General features: G+C 40.0%; 1 protein-coding gene across 3 annotated transcripts in view; it reads left to right on the forward strand.

Annotated features, from left to right (window-relative positions):
* SYK (spleen associated tyrosine kinase) overlaps positions 1 to 23,678 on the forward strand; it is an 87,864-nt gene that overhangs the window by 32,437 nt on the left and 31,749 nt on the right. For all 3 annotated transcript variants that reach the window (XM_075931891.2, XM_075931890.2, XM_075931892.2), the window contains 2 exons: positions 14,495 to 14,947; positions 16,304 to 16,464. In XM_075931891.2, coding sequence (XP_075788006.1) covers positions 14,534 to 14,947; positions 16,304 to 16,464 — 575 coding nt within the window. In that variant the 5' untranslated portion in view covers positions 14,495 to 14,533. The remainder of the gene's footprint in view (positions 1 to 14,494; positions 14,948 to 16,303; positions 16,465 to 23,678) is intronic.

The following is a 23,678-nucleotide window of genomic DNA, read 5'->3' on the forward strand; positions in this document are numbered from 1 at the left end:
AATAAGTATTCTTCACCATTACTGGCCTCCATTCTGAGACAGGTAGTCAAGGGTGACCTGCAAATTCAGTCAGTCTCACAGTAACAGCGATACTTCCTGAATAATAAACAAACATGCAAAAGCCACCATCTAGGGTCTCAAAATACTCTCTTCTACCCACAAGCAACACCTCTCCCTGTTTGTGCTGAATCTTAGCTAGCGGTTTCTCATTGAGATGATAAAATATCTAGCTAGATTATCCAAAATGTATTTATTAAAAAGGAAGCTAATGGAGCTGTGTGTCATCAGCACTGAAGGGAGAACTGACAGCAGTAAATTTATATTTTTGGTGAAAATCAAGTGACAGTTGCTAAGTGTCTGAAGAAAGTTCCAGGACCTTTTTCTTCTTATTCCTTTAATAGAAAATGACTTTTACAAATTGAACAGCATGCTCTTTGATTGCAGATTAAATGTATATACATATATAGAGAGAGAGAGCGAGAGAGAGAGATAAAACATATTTGCTAGGCAAAATATTGAGAATATTTTTCCATTTACAAAAAGTTCCCTTTTGATGTTGATACCAGAAATCTATTCAGGCGGCTAAAATAAAAAGACAATATTTATATCCATTGTTTTTATAGGAAAAATTGAGTTTTAATCATTCTAGAATCTTGGTCTTTATGAACTTCACCCTACATTTTCATGTCTAGATATGCTGAAGGCAGTGTCTTTTTGTAACCAGCTTAGTATATTTGCAGTGACTGTCACTGAGGCATAGGCTTTTAAATCACGCAGGCATTTTTTAATATTTTGGCCCTGTGACCGCTAAACACATGAAGTGACTGACTTCTGAATCCTTTATTACTTTTAAGAATAAAATGAGAGTTTTCTGAAATGTTGTTTTCATTAAGTTTGTGAATTAACAGCAAAGTAGAAACTTGACACTGTAATGTCAGGTAGAGTTATTAAACTGAATAAAAATCTGAGAGCTCTAAAAGAGAGTCTGGTTGTTTGTGAAGGGGAAATGACATGTCTGGATCTGAAATAATGCTCTCCAGTTACAATTTGATTCAAAGCTCACTGCAGTCAAAGGAATTCTTGATATCTATAACCATTGGATCATGCCTTTAATTAACTAGGAAGCTCAACATTATCCATTCCCATGATAGCATGTGGGTTTTTTTTCGTTTTTTTCAAACATGTTGCTACTAGAAATGGTGCTGCAATGCGAACATGTAAGATAAGGCAAAGACACTGAAAAAAAGATTTATGTACATTTCAGCTTGGAAATTAATCCTTATAAAATATACTAAAGTATTTTACTGTAATTGCCCCAAACGTACAGTTGACAATAATGGCAGTGCCTTGTTTTGAGCAATAGCTGCAGAACAACATACAGTCCTAAACAAGGAAATTACATGATCTTATTTTGGTTTGTCTTCTGATTTATGACTGCTTGGATTTAGCAGTGCCATCATGTGGCAATAAGGAAATGCCAGGTAAAAGTCTGCTACATCACCACTCTGTCCCTTCCTTAGCCCCTGAGCAGCAGCTACATTCCCATACATTCCCAGACTGCCAATTCAAAACACTTCACCGCAGAATCCACTATCTATTAGAAGCTTGAAAAAGCTCCTTGATCCAGAAAAAATGAATAATTGTTCCTCTTTTTTTGGAAGTAGATCTGGAATATAAATTGTACTCACACACGCTAGATTGCAAAATTTTCTAGCCCTGGCCCTAGCACCAGCCCTACCTCCATCCTCACAGGCAATATAGTTCGTTGGACCTCCACTACTTCCGCTGGTTGTAGCTCTCCCTGGCATCTGGGGGAAATGGACTCTCCAAAAAAGATTAATACAGCCCCACATTGAATAATGTGTATTATTATTAATATACTTTCTGATAAAGTTCTCTGGAGCCAGGGTGGGGATGGATGATGGGTGTTTTCCTTATATTCTTAGCCACCAAAGCAGATTCTGGGTTTGCAGAGTACCTTCTGAGGAGTCCAAAAGAGAAGGGATGCTGCAGAAGGGGCCAAAAGACATATCTAGGCAGGAACGAAGAGTTCCATTGGTAGATGATAATCTCTATTACACTGGGGTAGTGTTGGTCCTTCTATCTAGAGTGACTTTAACTGATTTTTTGCAACTTACCTTATAGTCTGTAGGTTGACTTGTTGGGCTGCTTTACTGTATTGCTATTTGGTAGCATTGTTTTATAATGGTTAACAAATCTGCCATTCCTCTTTGCGAAGACACAATTTATTTACATTTTATTATTGTGCTAAAGTATAAATAAAATCAAATAAGATAAAACAAGATGCCCCTGGAAAGGGGGAAAAGAGCACTATAAATGTAATTAAGCCCAATAGGTAAGCCTTTACATTTGATTATGAATTATTAAAATTGACTGGTGTGTGTTGGCTGAGACCACTCCAAGCACTGCTCCAGATAGAAACACAGCTTAGTGTGGCTTATGTATTTGCACATTAGACTTCCAAAAGAATATTTTTCCAGTCTCTCAACTGCAAGTACAAAAGACGTATTTAGAGGCATGTGAGATTTGCAGACTAGGCTCTAAGTCCTTTAAGGGTTGTCACTTGCCCTACCTAGCAACCTGCTAATTATGGTCTGCTTGTTTTGGTGCCTATAGGCAGAGAAAAGTGTCACTCATGGGTCTTTAGTTGAACCAGCTCTTGGAGGAGTCCATTGTGGTCTGCCTTAGATCTGTTAGTCCTAGTTAGCTCAATTGACTTGTGGCTGACACCTTTTGTGGAGTAGTCCCTTTTATTTTTCTCATTCCTTTGATAAGTAACCCACAGATCTGGGAATGTGGTATATATGATATTGTATGATTAAAACATAAGTATTGTTGCTACCACTCTTTATATAATTGCTACAAATCTTGTATAAAGTGTGTCAAGTAAGGCGTCAATAGAAAAGATACAGTTTGAGGAATATGATTATCCTATGCATGTATTATTTTGGTATCTGAAGTTATGAATGTTAACTATGTTTCCATATTTCAAATGTCTGCTCTTGAACTAACACCCACAAGATATTTAGCCAGCACATTGTGAATGAAGTGTTCAGGTTGATGGGTCATCAACGAAGGTAACTAACGAAGGAAGAAGTCTATCCACACCTAATGGAGTTTCATGTGAAAGTTCTAGCTAGACTATGACTAATGGCCTCTATGTGGAGCATGCTTTGCTGAACCTGCAAGGGCATGTGACTAAACAATGTGACTCCAAACTCTGTCTTGTTACATATAATTTCCCACAAACTAGAACAGGGAATCTCACAACAAAATTTTTTGTGACTTCAGAGTGTGGCCAGTCTTGCTGATGGCAACGCTGGCAATTTTTCCTAAAATACTTAATTAACTTTAGGTAAGTACAAATACATAGATACATATCTCTAAATCATTGTAATTTATGCAGGGTTTTTTGCAGACTCAATAATAAAAATAAAGTTCAGTTGTTTCTATTTTTTACTGAACCTAAACATAACAGACACAGACATAAGGGCTACGTCTAGACTGGCATGATTTTCCGGAAATGCTTTTAACGGAAAAGTTTTCTGTTAAAAGCATTTTCAGAACAGAGCATCTAGATTAGCACGGACGCTTTTCCGCAAAAGCACTTTTTGCTGAAAAGCATCCGTGCCAATCTAGACGTGCTTTTCCGCAAAAAAGCCCTGATTTTGCGGAAAACAAATCTGGGCTGTCTACACTGGCCCTTTTGCGCAACAGCTTTGCGCAAAAGGACTTTTGCCAGAATGGGAGCAGCATAGTATTTCCGCAAGAACACTGACAATCTTGCATGAGATCGTCAGTGCTTTTGCGGAAATTCAAGCGGCCAGTGTAGACAGCTGGCAAGTTTTTCTGGAAAAGTGGCTGATTTTCCGGAAAAACTGGTCAGCCTAGACACAGCCAAGATGTTTTGCACATTCTTGTCTTTTTTTTTCTTTTGCTTTTTAGTTGCTTTTTTTAGACCTGCTAGCTACTATGCTGCTGTGAAAATTGATATTAAACATACAAACAACACTTTTTACAGGAGACTTACTCAACGTGGCAAACCTGGTGGGAACAGAGTAAGCCCAGAACTAGGAGCTGTGTATAGAGGCAGTGGACAGGGCTGGCCTTACCATAAGGTGAACTGAGGTGGCCGCCTCAGGTGCCAGACTGGGGGGGAGGAGCACCACTAGGACCCAGAGTGTAAAAAATTGTGTCTGCTGCTGGTGCGTATGTATTCTCTCTGCTCTAGATGCACAGAGCTGGTGGAGTGCTGTGCTGGAAGAAGGAAGGCACAAGAGACATAACAGGCAGACAGGATAAAAGGGAGCATGGGGGCATCATTTGAGCTCCCCGCCTCAGGTGCCAAAATGTTGTGGGCCGGCCCTGACAGTGGAGGCCAGGAGTGATTGAGGGTGTGTGAAATTAGGATCAGAGCCAGAAGCCCCATGGCTAGAACCCATCACCCCAGGATTGAAGTCTGACCCCACCACCTCTGGGTAGGTGGGGAACTCACTGACTGTCTGGTCCTCCTGTGTTCATGTCTTCAGAGGGGGAACAGGGCTAAAGCACTGCTGGCTGCCTTAGGGGAGAGGTTGCTGCTTGGCTTCCTCCCACTCATCCCCAATCACTGCCCATGAGGCAGGTTGTGGCTGGAAGAAAAGCCCCGGAGGCTGCATGGTGAACAAGAACAATGCATTTCTCTCCACATGGAAGAAACTGAAACTGTAAAAGGCACTGAAAACAATTCTTCAGTGAGTCTATTTCCTGCTGAACCCTTTGGGCTATACTAATGGGACCATTCTCACCACCAGACTGAGGTCCTTCCAATTAACTGGGAGCAACTAGAAACTTAATCAAGTTAGCAGTTTATTCCATTGCTGCTTCAAATCAGATTCAATAACTTTGCAATTTTTGTCAGACTTGATTCCCTTCAGGTTAGCTTTTTTTTCTTTTTATAAATAACTGTTTAGAGATTAGATACTGGTAGCAGCATAATTATGGGGCAAGATCTGAATTCTATATTGATCTGGGTATGTGGCTGATCCTCTGGGATCAGAAGAGCCCTTTGTTTGATTAAATTGATTTTAAACAATCACTCATCATTAAGTTTGATATTTGGGTGTTCAATCAAGGACTGGAATACCAAAGAGGTTGCATTTCTTTGTGTTAGCCAGTGTGGTGAAACAGAAGTACGCTTTTGTATGCTAGTCTCAGTAGATATTATGGAAGAATAACCTTCGGTTCATGACGTATCTGCCTTTATTTCTTAGCAGCTTGTTCTGAATTTGGTATTGTCAGTTGTGACCCATGATAAAATACATTTTTAATGCTATCTACTACTCCTCTATTATTTTGGTATTTAGTTTAACAGTGAGCTGATGCTTTGATAATCATTCAATAAATAGGTGAACTAAACATTATGGCTGTGTCTAGACTGGCCAGTTTTTCCAGAAAATCAGCCGCTTTTCCGGAAAAACTTGCCGGCTGTCTACACTGGCCACTTGAATTTCTGCAAGAACACTGAGTTGCTACTGTGAAAAATCAGTGCTTCTCACGGAAATACTATTCTGCTCCCGTTCAGGCAAAAGTCCCTTTTGCGCAAAGCTTTTGCACAAAAGGGCCAGTGTAGACAGCTCAGATTTGTTTTCCGCAAAAAAGCCCCGATCGCGAAAATGGCGATCGGGCCTTTTTTGCGGAAAAGCACATCTAGATTGGCACGGACGCTTTTCCACAAAAAGTACTTTTGCGGAAAAGCGTCCGTGCCAATCTAGACGCTCTGTTCCGAAAATGCTTTTAATGGAAAACTTTTCCATTAAAAGCATTTCCGGAAAATCGTGCCAATCTAGACTCAGCCTATGAGCAGAGGTTATTCCTGGAAACACTTATTAGGGCTAATGACTATTATGACTGCTAACTCTGAATGGGAGCTCATCCAGTTTTGTAGTTTAGAGCATAAAATGTAAAATAGTTACAGCTTTGTTTTAGATAATTATTTGTAAAAAATAAAATTTTGCCCTTTAGCACTTCAGAATAATAATAAATCCTAATGTTTATTCTAGTACAATATTCTTTATAAGAAGCAAATAATGGCTTATATACACGTGTCTGGCCTGTATTTGTCTGTTATAGCCTATTATAATTAAAACAGCTTAAAACAGCTATGTCTGTAGACCAGAAGCCACTCAAGTCAATCTGCTGACCCAGAAATCCAGAGAGCCACCTCCAGTCCAGACAGTTTGTATTGGGGGATGACAACAACAGTGTTCACCAGTAGTATGTAGGGGGAATTGGAGGTGCTTGCAAGGGACTGGAGGGATTGTTTGGGAGGTGGGAGGTGTTTGGGGGAAGTGCACTGTAGAATCTTTACACCACTGTCAGAGCCTGCTTTCTGAATTCATTGTGTAATTATTAATATACAATTATGTTCTAAGAAACATGATATACACAACATGGAAAAACAACATAGCAAAAAAATGAAAGAATGTTGGATAAATAAAATAGAGTAGAAGCAAATATATTGTTGAAAAAATAAATCACATAAGAAGATCAACATTTAAGCCTCTATTAACCTAAATGTCTCTTTACTGAATGCATCATATGAAAGTGACTTTGCATGTTTGCTTATAAGAGCTTCGGGCTTGTCATTAGATGCCCGATGGATTCATTGAAGACAAGCCTTCCCAGTTTTTATCTTGTGCAGACAGTTTCAATCTTCCGAATAGTTATTTTGTATGAAATCACTGATATATCCTTTCTAAATCACCATTTATCTTATTCTTAAATCAATTATCAATTTTCCTTGATTTTATGTCATTTTCATTTCTTTTAATTTATTATTTTCTATTGAATGCACAAAAGTCATATTAATAGAGGATTAGAATTATGAGCAGAAGCATCCAGATACCACACTATTTGAAAGCATAGGAGAACCTGTCAGCACTGTTGGGGTACGTCTAGACTACAGTGTTTTGTCGACAGAAGTTTTGTCGACAGATACTGTCGACAAAGCTTCTGTCAACAAAGAGCGTCTAGACTACATCCAGTTCTGTCGACAAAGCAAGCCGCTTTGTTGACATGACAGTGTGGACGCAAAGGACAGTGTAGATGCAATAATGCCTTCTATCGACAGAACTCTGTCAACAAAAGGCGTTATTCCTCGTAGAATGAGGTTTACATACGTCGACATAACTCAAAGGCAGTGTGGACGCAGGTATTGTTTTGTCAACAAAAGTCTACTTTTGTCGACAAAACCCTGTAGTCTAGACACACCCTTGGTGACCAAAAATCCCAGACAAGGTTTACAGTTTCTTAAACCACAGACTTTTGCTTCAGTCCAAACAGGGTACTAAATACTATGCTGCATGCTAATATGCTGAGATCTGATGTACATTTAAAAATTAGATTGACCTAACTACATCATTCAGGGCTCTGAAAAAATTTGTAGATCAACCCTGACCACTTATGTAGATCAACCCAATCTTCCAATATATATTTGGCTAGGTCAACAGGAGAATTCATCTATCAATTTAGCTACTGCCTCTTGAAGAATTGGATTAACTAAATTGACAGAAAAACAGTTCCTGTAGTGCATTTGTAGGAAGCACTGACATTGGGGCGCTACCACAACACAGATTTAGCAACATGGCTGTGCTGCTGAAACAGCTTGTAGTATAGACATGACCTAAAGAAAGGGATATCTGAATCCATGCAACATGCTGTCACTAGTAAATTATAACTACATCATTTCACAACCAGTTTTTTCAGATGTAAACAAAATATCCCTTCTTCCCTGAGGCTATTGTTTCCAAATAAAATAATTTTAAAATTAGCAAATGGGGGAGGAAGGGGTGGAAATAATATAATGTTCTTAAGTCCCTCTCTTCATCCTGAGCTACCTCAGAAGCAACCATGTTTCATTTCTATAATATTTCACATTTGGGCTGGAAATAAGTACAGTATATAAAAATTAGCTGAAAGATATATATTATCTGAAAATTGTAAGCACCTGAAAATAGAAACTTGGAATGAAAGGGCCTCATTAAACCATAAGCACAGCTGCTGTGCTATAAAAAGACATGTTTGCTCATGTCAGGTATAGTCTACTGCTCAACTAAAATGTGCATCACCTAGTTTTTGGTCCCTTGTAGTGGAACAAAGTGGAAGTGAAAAGTGGGAGGAGCTTTTCTGCATCTGTAATCTTAAATATTCTTTTGTAGAAGTCACAGTCCAGTGGGAATCACAGATGGTATCTTTGAACTTGCCAGAAATAACCTGACACAGCAGTGTCCAAAGTAATGTAATAATAATGTAATGCATTACCTTAACCTCTAAAATCCACTGTTTATTTGTATACACACCAGTGAAACTGTAAAACAGCATCTCAGTATAAGTACTTTGGATTAAACATGGGGTTAGTCTCAACTGGTGTATGTTTGTCAGCATTGCTCCATCAACTTCAGCATGGCCCATTCCTTCTACTTCTAACGAAGCACTAGCTTTTTAAAAACTGAAACATTATATCAAGTGGATGCCATTAATAAAGTGTGAAGTATTTGCATTTGCTGTGCAAAAGGGAATCCGTCATTCAGATACAGAATCATAAAATATTAGAACTGGAAAGGTCCTTGAGAGATTATCAAGTCCAGTCCCCTGCCCTCACGGCAGGACCAATGCTGTGCACATTGTCTGTATGTTACTATGTATAGTAACATACAGATATATATACACATGTGCTGCCACCCATGGGTTTGTGCTCCACTCTCTTACCTCCTTCAACTCCTCAGGAGCCCAAAGCATGCCCATCGCAGCTCACCACCCCAGCACTGCTCATCTGGAAGCAGGGAACAAGGCCCCAGCCCTGGTGTGCCAAAGATTCAGCACCCACAGCTGATCAGCAGTGCAGTCACTGTGCCCATAGCCCCAGGACTCCAGCAAAGTGTCCAACCCCACTTCCTGTGCGAAGTAGACTGGCCTGGGGGAGGGGCTACAGTTGGCTGTTTGGGGATGCTCAGCCTCCCTCTGCCTACAATACCTGCCACCCATGCTATTCTATCAAGCCAGACAATATATGAGCCAGACAGAGTCGAGTTGTGTGTCTGTCCATGTGCTGAGACACAGAGACCTCGGCATGAGCTAGCAACTAGTCTGCCAACATCACAGCATCTACTCAAGGAGAGATTTTCAGCTTATATAAATAAGGTAAAACATTGTATAAGCAGACATAGAGGAGCACTATAGGACTTTCTGTAATCTATGATCTCATTGTATAGGAGCCTTCAAAACAGGCCAGAACTAGAGCCCATACTTGTTCAGAATAGAAAGGTGTATGCACCCATACATACGCACATGCCTACACATTTTATCTTACGTTTCATGTTCAGATAAATCCACAATATCATACCAGAACAGATGAAATTTTGAAACTGTCTGAAAATTGAGCATTTTACTTGGGTCTCATGAAAAGCCTTAAAACAACTCAGGCTTTCTTGAAAGTTCTATGACTCATTTGGTGCACCTGAGGGCTGTTTTCTAACAACACTATGTTTGGTAGTGTGGGTCTATAGCGCTGAATATCCTTGGCCACATTGTATGGCTTTATTCTAGGCATTTAAAAGCTCCACATCAAAATTAATCATGGATGACCACAGGGCTGCCACCTGTCCATTGCTAGGCAATGTTTCCTCCTGATCTTAAGTCCAGTCTTCAGGAGTCAGTGTGCATGGCCTTTATCTTTGAGGCAGTCTATATGACCAACAAGTTACAGCTGGCAATGACCAGTGAGGACTTCACTCTTCTGGCAGCCAGTTCTCAATAACATAGCCCTGTTACTGATAAAAATCAAACGATCAGAAATGCCCACCAGTCGCTGTTCGCAATGCATGTGAAATGCCTCCAGTCTCCTGCTGTCTTGTTTAAGTAACTGGACTAGAGAGTGAGAGTAGCTGTGAGCTTTGCTCAAAAGCACATTTAACTCAAGCAAAACAGTGTCAACAGACAAGAGAACAGCAAACCCAGGATTACTAAAGAACGGGCAAGCTCCAGCACCAGGGCAGATTCAGACCCACACCTGCTACAGCCCAAGCCCATAGCCAAACCTCTGGATAACGGAGGAAGTTGGAAGCAGCTTCTGGCCTAACCAACATTTAAATAAACAGTTTCTGCAGACAAGAGGGAAGCAAACCTCATATTACCCAGGGCACATGCAGCACAACTTCATTTGGAGTCCCTTCAAATCCCGTCTTAAGGCAGGCAGATGGAAGGTAGGCAGTCTAACCTCTGGACTACAACATACAGAGTTGCTGATACCCAAATAATGTAATAATATTAATGATTGATATACTGATAAATAATATTTAACAAAGTGTATCAACTTCAACAGGCAAGCTTAAGGGTGTCCTCAGCCTCCATCACCATAGTTAGCTGTATAACTCAGGCATGTACATGGGTTGCAGCACATCCCTCTTCCCACATTCAGGGAGCACAAAGGGGATTTTACCCAGCAGCTCCCCTAACACACCAGAGAAGCGCTCTCCCCCCTCCTCCCGCCCCCGCTGGCCTAGAGAAGGGAGCCTCATGAACCACCTCACCTCAGTACTAGCAAATCAAAGTGGAACAGCTTTAATGGGTATCTTTGTGGAAGCCCTCATCACTTTGTAGCTCGTGACCCAATGATTAAGGCATTCACCCATGTTCCTCCTTCTCATGAGGAAAGGAGGAAATTAAGCTGGTATGAATTGCCTGACTGGGTCAGACCAATGATCTTCCAACAGTGGCTAAAGCCAGATGTTTCAAAAGCAATGGAGAGAAGAGGACAATTTTCAAGTGATCGGTCAGAAACTCCCAGCAGCTGGCAGTCTGAGGTTTAGGGATGCCTTGGAACATGGGACTGTGTCCCTGACCATCTTGGCCAATAGCTCTTGGTGGATCCATTCTCCATGCAGTTGCTCGCATTTATTGAACCCACTTACTGGTCGGCCTTCACAATGTCAACTAATAAGGAGAGCCACATGCTTGCAGGAAGATGTGCCGCCTTTGGTTTGGTTTAAACCTGCTACCTATTCATGTCCTCTGTTCACTCTGACTCTTGTGTTAAGTGAAGGGGTGTCTAATATGACCTTGTTCACCTCTCCACATGGTTTATAGAGCTCTAGCGTATCCCACCTTTGTAATGGCTTCCCCTGCTGAAATAACAATGAGAAGTCCTATGGCACCTTATAGACTAACAGTTTTATTGGAGCATAAGCTTTCGTGGGCAAAGACCCACTTTGTCAGATGCATGTAGTAGAAATTTCAGAGGCAGGTATAAATATACAGGCATAAGAAAAGAGTTGCAATCAAGAGTAAGGTTAGAGATAACAAGGTCAATTCAGTCAGGGAGGATGAGGCCCCCTTCTAGCAGCTGATGTGGAGGTGTGAACACCAAGGGAAGAGAAACTGCTTTTGTAGTTGACTAGCCATTCACAGTCTTTGTTTAATCCTAAACTGATAGTGTCAAATTTGCAGATGAACTGTAGCTCTGCAGTTTCTCTTTGAAGTCTGTTTTTTAAGTTTTTTTTGTTGCAGGATGGCTACTTTTAAATCTGCCACTGTGTGTCCAGGAAGATTGAAGTGTTCTCCTACAGGTTTTTATATAATTACCATTCCTGATATCCGATTTGTGTCTGTTTATTCTTTTACGTAGGAACTATCCAATTTGGCTGATGTACATAGCAGAAGGGCATTGTTGGCACCAAGGTTTGTTGCAGGGATTGGTTCCTGAGTTAGAGTTACTGTGGTGTGGTGTATAGTTGCTGGTGAGAATTTGCTTCAGGTTGACGGGTTGTCTGTGGGCTACGGGACAAAAAATTAGAGAACACAGTAACAGGGGCATGGGCAAGAGCTGTGTTGTGAGGGGATGGGCAGGTGGGGCTGGTGGCAGTGCAGTATGACCGGGGAAATGGCACCTCCACTCACGAGCAGTAGCCTGGGCCAGGCCCCATTGGTTAGAAGCCCCGTCCGCACTCACCTGGCACTGGCCTCGCTGAGCAGGTAGAACAGCAGCATGCAGGGGCGACCGAGGTAGTGGGGGGTCTTGGCAGCTGCACTGTCCACCATGATCCCAGAAGGTAATTTCTATAAAATCTTTATACATTTTTAGTATGTTATAACAAAATCATTTTACCAATCCCTGTTTCCACTCAAATTTTTCATTATGTGCACTCATTGCATGACTATTTCGAACTCCTTTATATTTAAAAAAAACGCAGTCCACGTTTACAAAAAAAGCACACACACCCCAGAATTCCTGCATATGGACTTGCATAGAGAACATTTTCCAAGCTGGACATGCAGAAGGTCCCTAATTAAAAATACTAAATTTGGGAATAAAAAAAATGTAAGTCACAGGGTTTTTTTATACTCTAAAGTTTGTCAGAGATTTATGTGCAAACACTTTGTAGTAAGTGCAAATCAGTTGTCTTGTTGAATACAACATTAAATATTGGAATACATGATGCAGTCCTTCTCTGTTTTACATTTTCTTCATCAGTATTTCTAAGCTGATTTTATATTTTAAACATACTCTTAAGCCTTCATAAAGTAATCATTCCAGGTTACTAAATATTTAAACTCACTGCAACAAAGGCATTATTTTAAATTAATCAGTCAGAACAGTTTAGTGGGTTCATAACAAAGTTCATTGGTTTTAGAAATCTGGAAAATAAATTTATTTTGTGTGATTTTCAGATCAAGGCATGTTAATGAAATATCTCTATATGTTTAAGTTAAAATATGTTTCCAAAGATTTTAGATATATCAAAGGATTTTATATCTTAGTAAGGTACTGATGTTGTTGGGGGAGGAATCTCTTAAAACTAGTTAGTCAGCTAGTCAGAAGCAAAAAGGAAACTCATTTGTCCAGCTATCTGACAAAATTAGTTGAGTGATGCCTTTCTGAATCCCCTCCCTATCCCAACAGGGGGTGAAAGTGAAGTATGGATAGATAGAAAGGACAGAGGGTATGTCTACACTACCCTGCTAGTTCGAACTAGCGGGGTAATGTAGGCATACCGCACTTGCAAATGAAGCCCGGGATTTGAATTTCCCGGGCTTCATTTGCATAAGCCGGGCGCCGCCATTTTTAAATCCCGGCTAGTTCGAACCCCGTGCTGCGCGGCTACACGGGGCACGGAGTAGCTAGTTCGGATTAGGCTTCCTAATCCGAACTAGCTGTACTCCTCATTCCACAAGGAGTACAGCTAGTTCGTATTAGAAGCCTAATCCGAACTAGCTACTCCGTGCCGCGTGTAGCCGCTCAGCACGGGGTTCGAACTAGCTGGGATTTAAAAATGGCGGCGCCCGGTTTATGCAAATGAAGCCCGGGAAATTCAAATCCCGGGCTTCATTTGCAAGTGCGGTATGCTACATTACCCCGCTAGTTCGAACTAGCAGGGTAGTGTAGACATACCCAGAGTGCATTTTAAAAGCAAGATTTTGTACTATAATTATTAAAATGTGTAATTTAGTGAAGGATGGTCTTTTGAAGAATTTATCAAAAAAACTACATGTCTGGAGATCTAAGCATTTAAGGCTAAAGCTGAATACTCAGATTGTGCATCTCAATGATTTTTTAGAGATGTGATATTATAATTTTCAGCAAAAAACTAATGAAATATTTAAAGCAAATTTTAGACTACTGTCCTGTAATGCACAACTGTTTTTTTCGGGAAATTCAGGTTTGGAACATGCCTGTTAAAAAAAATTTCCTTCCCACTTAATGGCTCTTTCACAGGCTCAGTGTTTTGCTCATAGGTCTGGCAAGCAGAAGGCTTTTCATTTTTAAGTTGGGGGTGGGGGAATTACCAGTCTGTAGCAGCAACAGCCTGCTTTGAGAGCCTTCAGGAACAGTTAGAATAGGGATAGGAAGAGGGGACAGGTTGAGCACTAAGACCCAAGGAAGGCATTGCCTCCCATTGCCTTTTATACCTATCCCCCATGCTGCCACCCATATTTGGTAATCTAGTACTCTAAAGCTCACAGTGCTCAGCTTTCTTGCAGATGACGAGCTCATGATACATGTGCAAGACTCGGAAGTTTCAGTGAAGTCCTTTAAAAAAAAAGAAAAGCTAAATGATAAAAAATAGCATCCTTTGTGCAGGTTCCAGGATCAGACAAAATTGTTCCAAGAGCACTGCTACTCCCAGGGCATGCTATGCATGCACTGTGTAAGTGGACAGCATGCTGTTGCTTCTGTCATCACCCTATGTGCAGAGTGCCCTTTGAGTTAAATGGGAGGTTTGTGTAAAAAACTACAGGAAGTGGCCTTAAGCCTTTCTGGTTTTAAAAAAAAATGGTGATCTCATGTCTGTGTGTGCCTAGAACCCTGTCCTGCTCTTGTTGAAGTCAATGGCAAAGCTCCCTTTGATTCAAATGGGAGAGGATCTTTACCAAATTCCTCAGTGTCTTTTTTTAGTTTTTTTCTATTGGATAATTATTTTTCCATCTTTCCTTTCAGATATAACACATTAGTCTTCGCTGATCCAAAGGAAAAACCATGGCCACCAACGCAGCAAACAGTGCTAACCATCTGCCCTATTTTTTTGGCAATATTACACGTGAGGAAGCAGAAGATTACCTGATGCAAGGAGGACTGAGTGATGGACTTTATCTGTTGCGCCAGAGTCGAAACTACCTTGGAGGCTTTGCTTTGTCCTTGGCACATGGAAAGAAGGTTCATCATTACACAATTGAAAGAGAGCTAAGTGGCTCTTATGCCATTGCAGGAGGGAAGTCACATATGAGTCCTGCTGAACTTATTGACTATCACTCAGATGAAGCTGATGGTCTTGTCTGTCTTTTGCGGAGATCTTTCAACCGGCCACCGGGCGTTGAGCCAAAAACAGGACCATTTGAGGATTTAAAGGAGAACCTCATAAGGGAATATGTCAAGCAAACTTGGAACCTGCAGGTAAATGCAATCACATTTTTGCAATAGAGATGCTTCACTCCAAATTTTTTAAAAGTCACTATTATATGGGTTCCAACCCATTGCTAGTGCTGTGTTGCAGTTAGAGCAGTGTTAACACTGCTCTATTTGCTTGTATTTTATAAGCCTTTATTTTTCAACACACTGTATTCAGTTGCTCATAAACATATTCTTATAGTTTCTTTTTAAGAGTTAGAAGACCAAATCTCTCATTGCACCTCCTTACAGCAATCAGGATTGCTAACCAAAAAAGGAAAATCAGCAATATGTAGTTAGCTGTTAAACACACACACATTTTTTTAAAGAAAGGCTGTTATATACAAAGGGTATGTGTGTGCTTGTGCACACAAATTATTTTGTGTTACAGCCTCTCTTCCTGGCCTGCATTTTTTTGTATATCTATTTAGATTGTATATAATTTAGAAAAGGAACTTCTCTTCCTACCTGGCTATGAGTTTAAACTCAGCCTTTTTATAGCAAAAGCCATTTCTTCATCTGTTTGAGTATGTCTAGACTACATGCCTCTGTTGCCAGAGGCATGTAAATTAGACTACCCGACATAGTCAGTGAAGCTGGGATTTAAATATCCCCGGCTTCATTAAAATAAAAATGGCCGCCGCTCTGTGCCAGCTCAGCTGATCGTCGGCACAGCACGGCAGTCACGACATGGATTGGTCAACAGGGAATGCCTTTGTCAACCACTCCTGTAAACCTCGTTTCAATTTTTATTTTAATAAAGCTGGGGATATTTAAATCCTGGCTTCATTGACTATGTCGGATAGTCTAATTTACATGCCTCTGGTGACCGAGGCATGTAGTCTAGACATACCCTTAGTCCGTAAAAACCCATTTAAACCACTATATACAAGCCACCCCTTGCAGTACACAGTAGAGTTATTTACAGATTCAGCATCCAATCTTCATTATGCAGCATACCCCACTTTTATTTTCTAGCATAGTTATGGTAACTCTTCACCTAATGGAGTTCCAAAGATTCTCTAGCCCAAAATGTTATGTAAATAATTCCTAAACTTAATACAATATGGTCTTCCAAAGATACCCATTGCAATATCTATCAATTACAAACATAAACCGTAGTCATCTGATTCAGATTGTCTGTCTGAATTTTGTTTCTACCCTATGAGTCCAAAACTTGTATAGTAACCAAATTAATTTCATCTAAAACTCTGATTATTCACAGCATTAGGGTGTCTCTCACACAGTCCAGTAATTGGAATATACCTATAACATTATAATGTTGGTTTTTTTGTTTGGGTTTTTTTGCACTGTAACAGAAAGCAATACAGCTGAACCTTTTGTGCTTTGCCAATTGTATAGGGTCATGCCCTCGAACAAGCTATTATTAGTCAAAAACCACAGCTGGAGAAGCTGATTGCCACAACTGCCCATGAAAAGATGCCTTGGTTCCATGGGAAGATCTCTCGGGAAGAATCGGAACATCGTATTCTATTAGGAAAAAAGACCAATGGAAAATTTTTGTGAGTACTTTCAACTCTGTCAGTACTAGTTTCCACCCTGGTTGCACCACATTTTCGATAAGTAAATCATGAATGAGACTGTGAGAAAAGAGCTGGGTCAGTCACTGTGGGAAAGTCCAATGCAGTGTGACATTCATTACTGCTAACTATTGCAGAGCTAAGCAGATGTCTTTGAGATTCGTTTTTCACCTTTACTCAAATGGAAATATAGAGTGAATACAAGGGTCATGTTTTGTTCAAGAAGATATTGAGGTGAAGTCTGCATGATGAGCAGAGAAGTTCAGAGTGTCAAGAAACTTCAGCTTTATATTTTGCATGGAAGTATAGTACTGAGTGTCATACCGAAGAAATACATAATACTACTAAACTAAGTTAACATTCAGTATCCAGAGTTTTTTTCCAAGGAGGCAATGACAATATTTTGTCTTGCAAGTAAGAGGCAGGAAGAACCTAATTAAATAATGCTCTTTTCATGTTATCATTCCATGCTCTGTCTATTTCTCTGTTTACTCACATGGTCCTACTATTTATCTAGCCACAGACTCGACATTTGGGATAATGATTAATCAGAGCCAATTTATCAGGACTAGAGGTGGCTGAAAAATTTCCAGTGGGGCAGTGGAAAAAGCTAATTTGATTCAATCAGAACATTTTGTGGTTTGAATTCAATCAGGAATTACAAATTTTTCTGGTGCCTTAGGGGAAAAAATGAATTTACTGTTCACCAAACAAAATTTGTCTAGGTGTAGTCACAATTACCTCCCGGGTCTGCTCCTGGACCAATGCATGCTGTAAACTTCTCTGAACAAAGGGCAAAGTGACAATCTAGCCCTGAGTCACTTTCCTGGTTCTTATAATAATTTGCCCAATATGTGTTTTTTGTGGTAGAAGTTGAGAAATAAACCACTCCTTTATTGAACAGGAACTCCAGAACTGCTGTGAGTGAGGGACAGGAGCAAAGCTTTAGGTTTCAGGGCACGCACATCACATACATATTTCTTAACAGGTAACAATTTATAGCAATATGTATGGTGAGAATCTGCTATGTATTTATAGATTAAGTACTGCATGCATGTGTTTCTATAATGGTAGTTGCTCCAGAACAGATTACATGTTTTTTCTCTTGCTAGTACAGTCAGGCAAGTCCAGAAGCCACATGGAATGAGGTGTACCGGTAGTTCGGATTAGAGAGCCTAATCCGAACTACGTACTCCGTGCCACCTGTAGCCGGGGGGAAGGAGTCCGAACTACTGGGGCTTTAAAAATGGCGGCGCCCGGCAAGATGCAAATGAAGCTCAGGATATTTAAATCCCAGGCTTCATTTGCAACTTCGGTTGCCTACATTAACCACCGTAGTTCGAACTAGGATGGTAGTGTAGACATGCCCTCATTTAGTAGTAGTAGACTTGAGTCAGTTGTTGTCATCTGACTTCTCAAGCCATTTTGGTCTTTCCCTTTAAAAACAGAAGTAGGTAAGACTGGAGGATTCCTACTGCTTCTACTCTTCTGCGATAGTCTCTTAGAACAGTGGTCACCAACTAGTAGATCGGGATCTACTGATAGATCCTGGAGTCTCTCACAAGTGATCCTGACTGTTTTGGTTACGAGGCTGTCTACAGTTGCCTCTCCCCCTACTGCTGTGCTGTTCCTGGCTTCTGTCTTGGAAGCAGGAATCTTGGAACCTCCTGCTTGCTGTGCAGGTGTGGAGAAGGGGAGCACTGAAGTCGGGGTGTCCACCTCCCCCTTTCCATGTCCCCCATTTCCACAGAATGAGAAGGGATGGTGTAGGGATAGGGCCACAGGGAAGGAGGCAGAACAAAGGTATTTGGTTTTGAGGTAGATCCTGGATTGACTTAAATTCTAAAAGTGACCTTGTGCTTAAAAAGGTTGGAGACCTCCTCTCTAGAACTTACTCACCCAACCTGACCAATTTTACATTTTCTACTTTCCTTACATCTCTTGATTCAGAGCTTAATAAAAGGGTCTGAGTTGCAATATATCTAACTCTTGATGGAATGTAGGTGTATCTCATAGGAGGACTGGTGTTTATCAAACTTGGAAAGTTTTCATTGTTATGATATATGAAGATAATCCGGAAAGAAGATTTTTAAAGGACTCCCCTTATTATTGAGAGATGACAGGTGAGAGAAAGCTCTGCTATCCCTTTAAATGTAGAGCATTATACCATAGAAGCATCAAAACTCAAGTACTCTCCCGTCAGAACAAGCAAAAAAGTAAATAAATATCTCTGGGTAGCTCTGGTTAGGACTTCTCAAGAATCATTTTAAGCTCCTATCTTGGAAAATGAGGAAACAGATTGTTGGATTATTTGTTGCTGGAGTATTTTAGTGCTATTCTGGTTCTCTTTGTGTATTTTGCAGTCAAGATTCCTGCTTCCCTGATAGACAGAACAGTCAGTAAATTCCCTAATAGATAAGATCTTCTCTCACAGATCTACGCTGTTCTTTACATTAGGACACTTTGATCTAATGGCAGAACACTGAGTGGTGCTGGTTCAGAGCTCAGGGTTTCTTGAAAGATATTGCTGACTGTCACCCAGAGGATTGCATTTGGCTTCCCTTGCCTTTTCCAATGAGTTCTGAACATGCTGGATGTATATCTGTGCTCCTCCCAGAAAGTTCTTTTTTTTCCCTCTACCTGGTTTCCAAAGAGGTCTCTGAATCAAGTTTGACCATGTCTGCTTCAGCCATTTCATCTGTACATAGTCCCAGAGAGACAAATTGATGTTCCTCCCAGTATTCAAAAGCTTAATTGGCCTCTTATTTGAAAGAGACCTAGGCATGGACCAATAGTTCTTCAATACACCATTGACTTTCCGGGTACTTATAGAAGCCATTCAGTGCTTTCGGAGCCATGTCTTTTGAACCGCTAAGTACCTAAGAATTATAATTAAGCCTTATTTCTCTTTCAGGAGAATTTTCAGATACTATCAATGTAGCTGCAGAATGCGGGAAGATGTGTCCTGCTCATTTTCTTATCTTCAGTACTGAGGGTTGCATGTGGAGGGTTTACCCTACTTCCTCTACCTCAAGACAATTTGTTTAGTGTCAATTAATTTTTTATTTTAACCGTTATGTCTCTTTCCAGCAGTGTTACTGGATAGGATGGTGAAAGAGAACTATAACAATTACTAGTGAGGAATTTTCTAATGATGCTTAAGTGATATTTATGTTCAATAAAATAGTTTCACTAAAAGTGGTATATTTCTGGCAAGTTGCTGCAAATTTCTTCTGCGAGATTGTGTGTGTGATTTGAAATCCTCCCTGACTGATCTGCCTGTTCAAAAAAAAGGGGGGGAGGGCCGGGGGGGAGACTGAGTTAGATAAGTAATGTGATGTGTGAAACTAGGAAACTGTTTCATTATCCCCTCAGTTTCATGCAGATAATTTTTCAGTTCCTAATAGAATGACTGGATGTGTCATTGCCCTGGATGCAGAGAGATGTAGATACTACTCCTAAATGATGTACAGTACTGGCATTTGAGGGGTGGAAGAGCAAATCAGATTTGGTTTTGTTTTGTTTTTCCATTTTGGAATAGGGAAACATATTTTCTTTGCAACAAAACAAGTCTGGTAAATGTTACACTCCTCCCCCAATTACCACCACAACATATGGTGTTCATGAAATCAACTGAAGAATAGACTGAAAGTTCATTGAGAGATACTTGTCAGCTTTCTGATTATTTCATTGTTCTCTCTGCAGAGCTCTGAAATGTTATCAAAAGTCTAGGTGATTATGAATTTCCCAATAAACTCTGTTTTGGGTACAATATGTTTATGAGAAATTATTATTGCAAAGACACATTTGTATTTAGGCACAATAAGAAATAATATAAATATTTGCCAACAATTACAAATTGGAGACATCTAAAATGCCAGTTTTCTCCTGCACTTTCAATTGGAAATAACTGGTATTTGCCTTTTGTTGCTGCTGCTGCTGCTGTTAGAAGTCACCACTCATGTTTAATTTCTGGTAGGGTTTGCCAGGGCTGGGTCCTGGCATCTAGGCTTGACAGTTCATAGCCCTGGCACCCCCCGGTTTCACTGCATCAGTTATGAATGTGCAAAAATTGCTTGGGCCTCAGCACCTAATTAAGCAAAAGTAGCCAGTATACCTCTTACTTTCAAGTTATAAATTTAATTACACAAGTACGTATTTAGAAGAGGAATTCCTGTTAGACACAAAGGCTAGATTCAGAAATTTAGCTGTACTGTTTCAAATTTTGCAATTTTAAATAAAATATGTAGTTTTGAATATATTTATAAATTCAGCATTAAATACAAACACACACAGCTTCGCTAATGAAATTGCATTTGATCACGTATATGTTAATAGAAGGTTCACAGCCACATATAGCTTGCATATAACTTGAGCGCCCATGTAGAAATATTAGGAAGGAACCAAAACATCATTTAAGTTATCACAAGAATGCCTGCAGTACCTGCTGAGCTTACCAAGGCTGAATAAAGCTAGTTTAATCCATTAAAGTGACTAATGGTATCTTGTCCATCATTATCTGATATATCACACCTGACGACATTAAATGCATTTCTCATGTACTGGCACAACTGACACTCTTTTTTCAAGTGGGAGTCTAGTCTCTCAGATGTCTGCTTTTCTTTTTAAATACTGTAAGACCAAATTATATGCAAAATGCACATCTGCATTATTTATATTATCTCTGTATATATAAATAGGACTGGTAACTGCTGACATATGCCGTCATGAACATAAAAATAGTCTATGATACTTTAAGGAACTGGAAAATTCCAACCAACTATGCTGCTGATAAAGGTATTATGGGATCATATTAGTTGATAAAAGTAGGCCAGATAATTCTCTATTTTAAGGCATAGGGTTAGGATATACTGTATACGTGATCATGAAAATGGGAGGAACATGTGTGTGCAAAATAATGTAGGGAAACCTCAAATCCAACATGGCAACACTGAGGCAGCATTGCCAGTGTCACCCTGCCATAATGAGAGCTCTGTAAAACGTCTTGATTTCAGTTATCAAGACTTTTAGAAAACTTCGTTATTTTCAGTTTAGGTAATTCTCTCTTCATTAGTTTCACTTTAATGTTTAGGTTTGTTCAGAATCCATGGGCAAAGGACTGAGTGGTGATCTAAGCACTATATACTTAGCACGAGTTCCTTAGAATTAGTGTAACCTAGGAAACTGTGATCAGTTTTGCAAGTTACCATTACAAAACCAAACTGAAATTGTGAAATCCAGCTTCTAAGAAAACTTCCCACGAACTTGCAAAGGCAGGTAGCTTTTAGTTTTGAGTTGTGACCAGAGGTTTGAAGGGCTTCTGAAAATGGAGACTCTTAACTGAATCATAGAGTTAGCATCTGCACATCACACTGCTATGTGATATGGTAACAATGGACGTGATATAATATTTTGATTTTTTTTTTAATTCAAATAGGACGTGTTTAAGCTTGTTCATGGTTTGTTCTGAACTCTTCATTCAGCAATACTGCATGCAATATTTAGTTAAAATTTAAAATTTACAGAACATAAATATGATTGGAACACCGACATGCAGAAAAGAATAAGATTTTTTTCTGAAACCAAAATAGCTTGCCTACTACTTTAAAAGAAACCTGAACCATTTTGTTTGTGGTTTCTTCTTAACATACATAGGTACTTAGCACACTGACTTCCTGTACTGACTGACCAGTCAAGAGCAGCAAGGTCTCTGCTAAAATGGAGAATGACTTGCAGTTTGTTATTCTTTGTATTGCTGTTTAATAATTAAAAGAACTAGAAATACATGTTCAGAGTGGAAGATGATGTCTCCAAAACAGATATGCAATTGGGTTTTACATTCCAGAGCTTTCATACCTCCGTTCAGAAAACAACTTGCATTGTAATAGGAAATATAATTTATTATCTCCAATAACATGGAAAGCAATCATGTATCCTGTATGTTGGGTCCGCTCTACTGAGGCTGATATTTTACACATGCAGAGATTATTACTGTTAATGAGTTACCTTTATACATCCTCTCAGAACCAGCTATCAAGGAGAGAGTAGACTCTAATATAATAAGAATCACACAGGTCAAGGAAAATATCCTCAAGTAGGATACAGCTCTTCAGGGCCCAACATGTGTCTCTTACTTAGTCGACTGATCTGACTCTCACTTGCTACTTCTGCATGAAATCAAGGCAGAGAGAGAGGAAAAAAAAAACTAAATCACACAACTGTGGCTCAGACACTTCAGAATGTGCTGAACAAACTCATCCAGATCGTCGCCACTAGAAGCCTTGTGTTTTCTCCCCAAGCAGGAAGAGAAGAGGAAGGAAAGTTATTGGGATTCCTACCTGCCAAGAGATGATAGTTGAGAAGAAAAGAGAGACTCCTTCCATCTTACGTGCAGAAGAAGAGGGGAAACAAATACAGACAATCAGGAACCAGGAGGGGGAAAGAGAACTAAACCCCCTTCCTTCACCAAATCCAGGAAGTGAGGAAAGCATTGCAAATCCCAGTGTAACTGAAGGAACATTACCTAATTATGTATTTACAAATACAATACCGACAAAATATCTCAGTACCATATCCAGGCTTCATGCCTTATATTTACCTCTAGTTTCTTTGAAAAACTATTTGACTAAGTCATGGAGGTTATGGAACTCATGGATCTTGTGACCTTCAGCAACCTCAGTGACATTTTCCATGTCAGCTCTGGAGCAGAGGGACAGGAGCGGTCAGCCAATGGGGACTTGCTGCCGTAGGGGGAGGGGAGACCTGGAGCTCCCAGTCGTCATTGGTGTTGGTGGGGCTTTGGAGCTTTCAACTGCAGGGAGGTTGGAGGCTGCTGGATCTCTCCTACACCCATTCAGGCTTGGGCTTTAGTCAGCCCCCATTAGTCCATTATTTTTAGTAAAAGTCACGGAAAAGTCACAGGCTTCAAGGAATTTTTCTTTATTACCTGCAACCTGTCCACGACTTTTACTAAAAAATAACTGTCAAAATGTTATCCTTAATAATGGCTCAGCTTTTCCAGTTCTTTAGTACTGTGAACCATTGTAGTAAATACTCATAACTTCTTTCAATTTCATTTAAACTCTAAAAGCTGTTTGACATAGAGATCTGGCTAAGAAGCAATCTTTCCTGCCCATGAATTTTTTTGAATTTTTGCGGCTAAGGGAGTAAAATTAAGAATTTTGTCTCAAATTGGG

Source organism: Pelodiscus sinensis, chromosome 6 (genome assembly GCF_052426305.1).
Source record: "Pelodiscus sinensis isolate ZL-2025 chromosome 6, ASM5242630v1, whole genome shotgun sequence".
Lineage (NCBI taxonomy): Eukaryota > Metazoa > Chordata > Testudines > Trionychidae > Pelodiscus > Pelodiscus sinensis.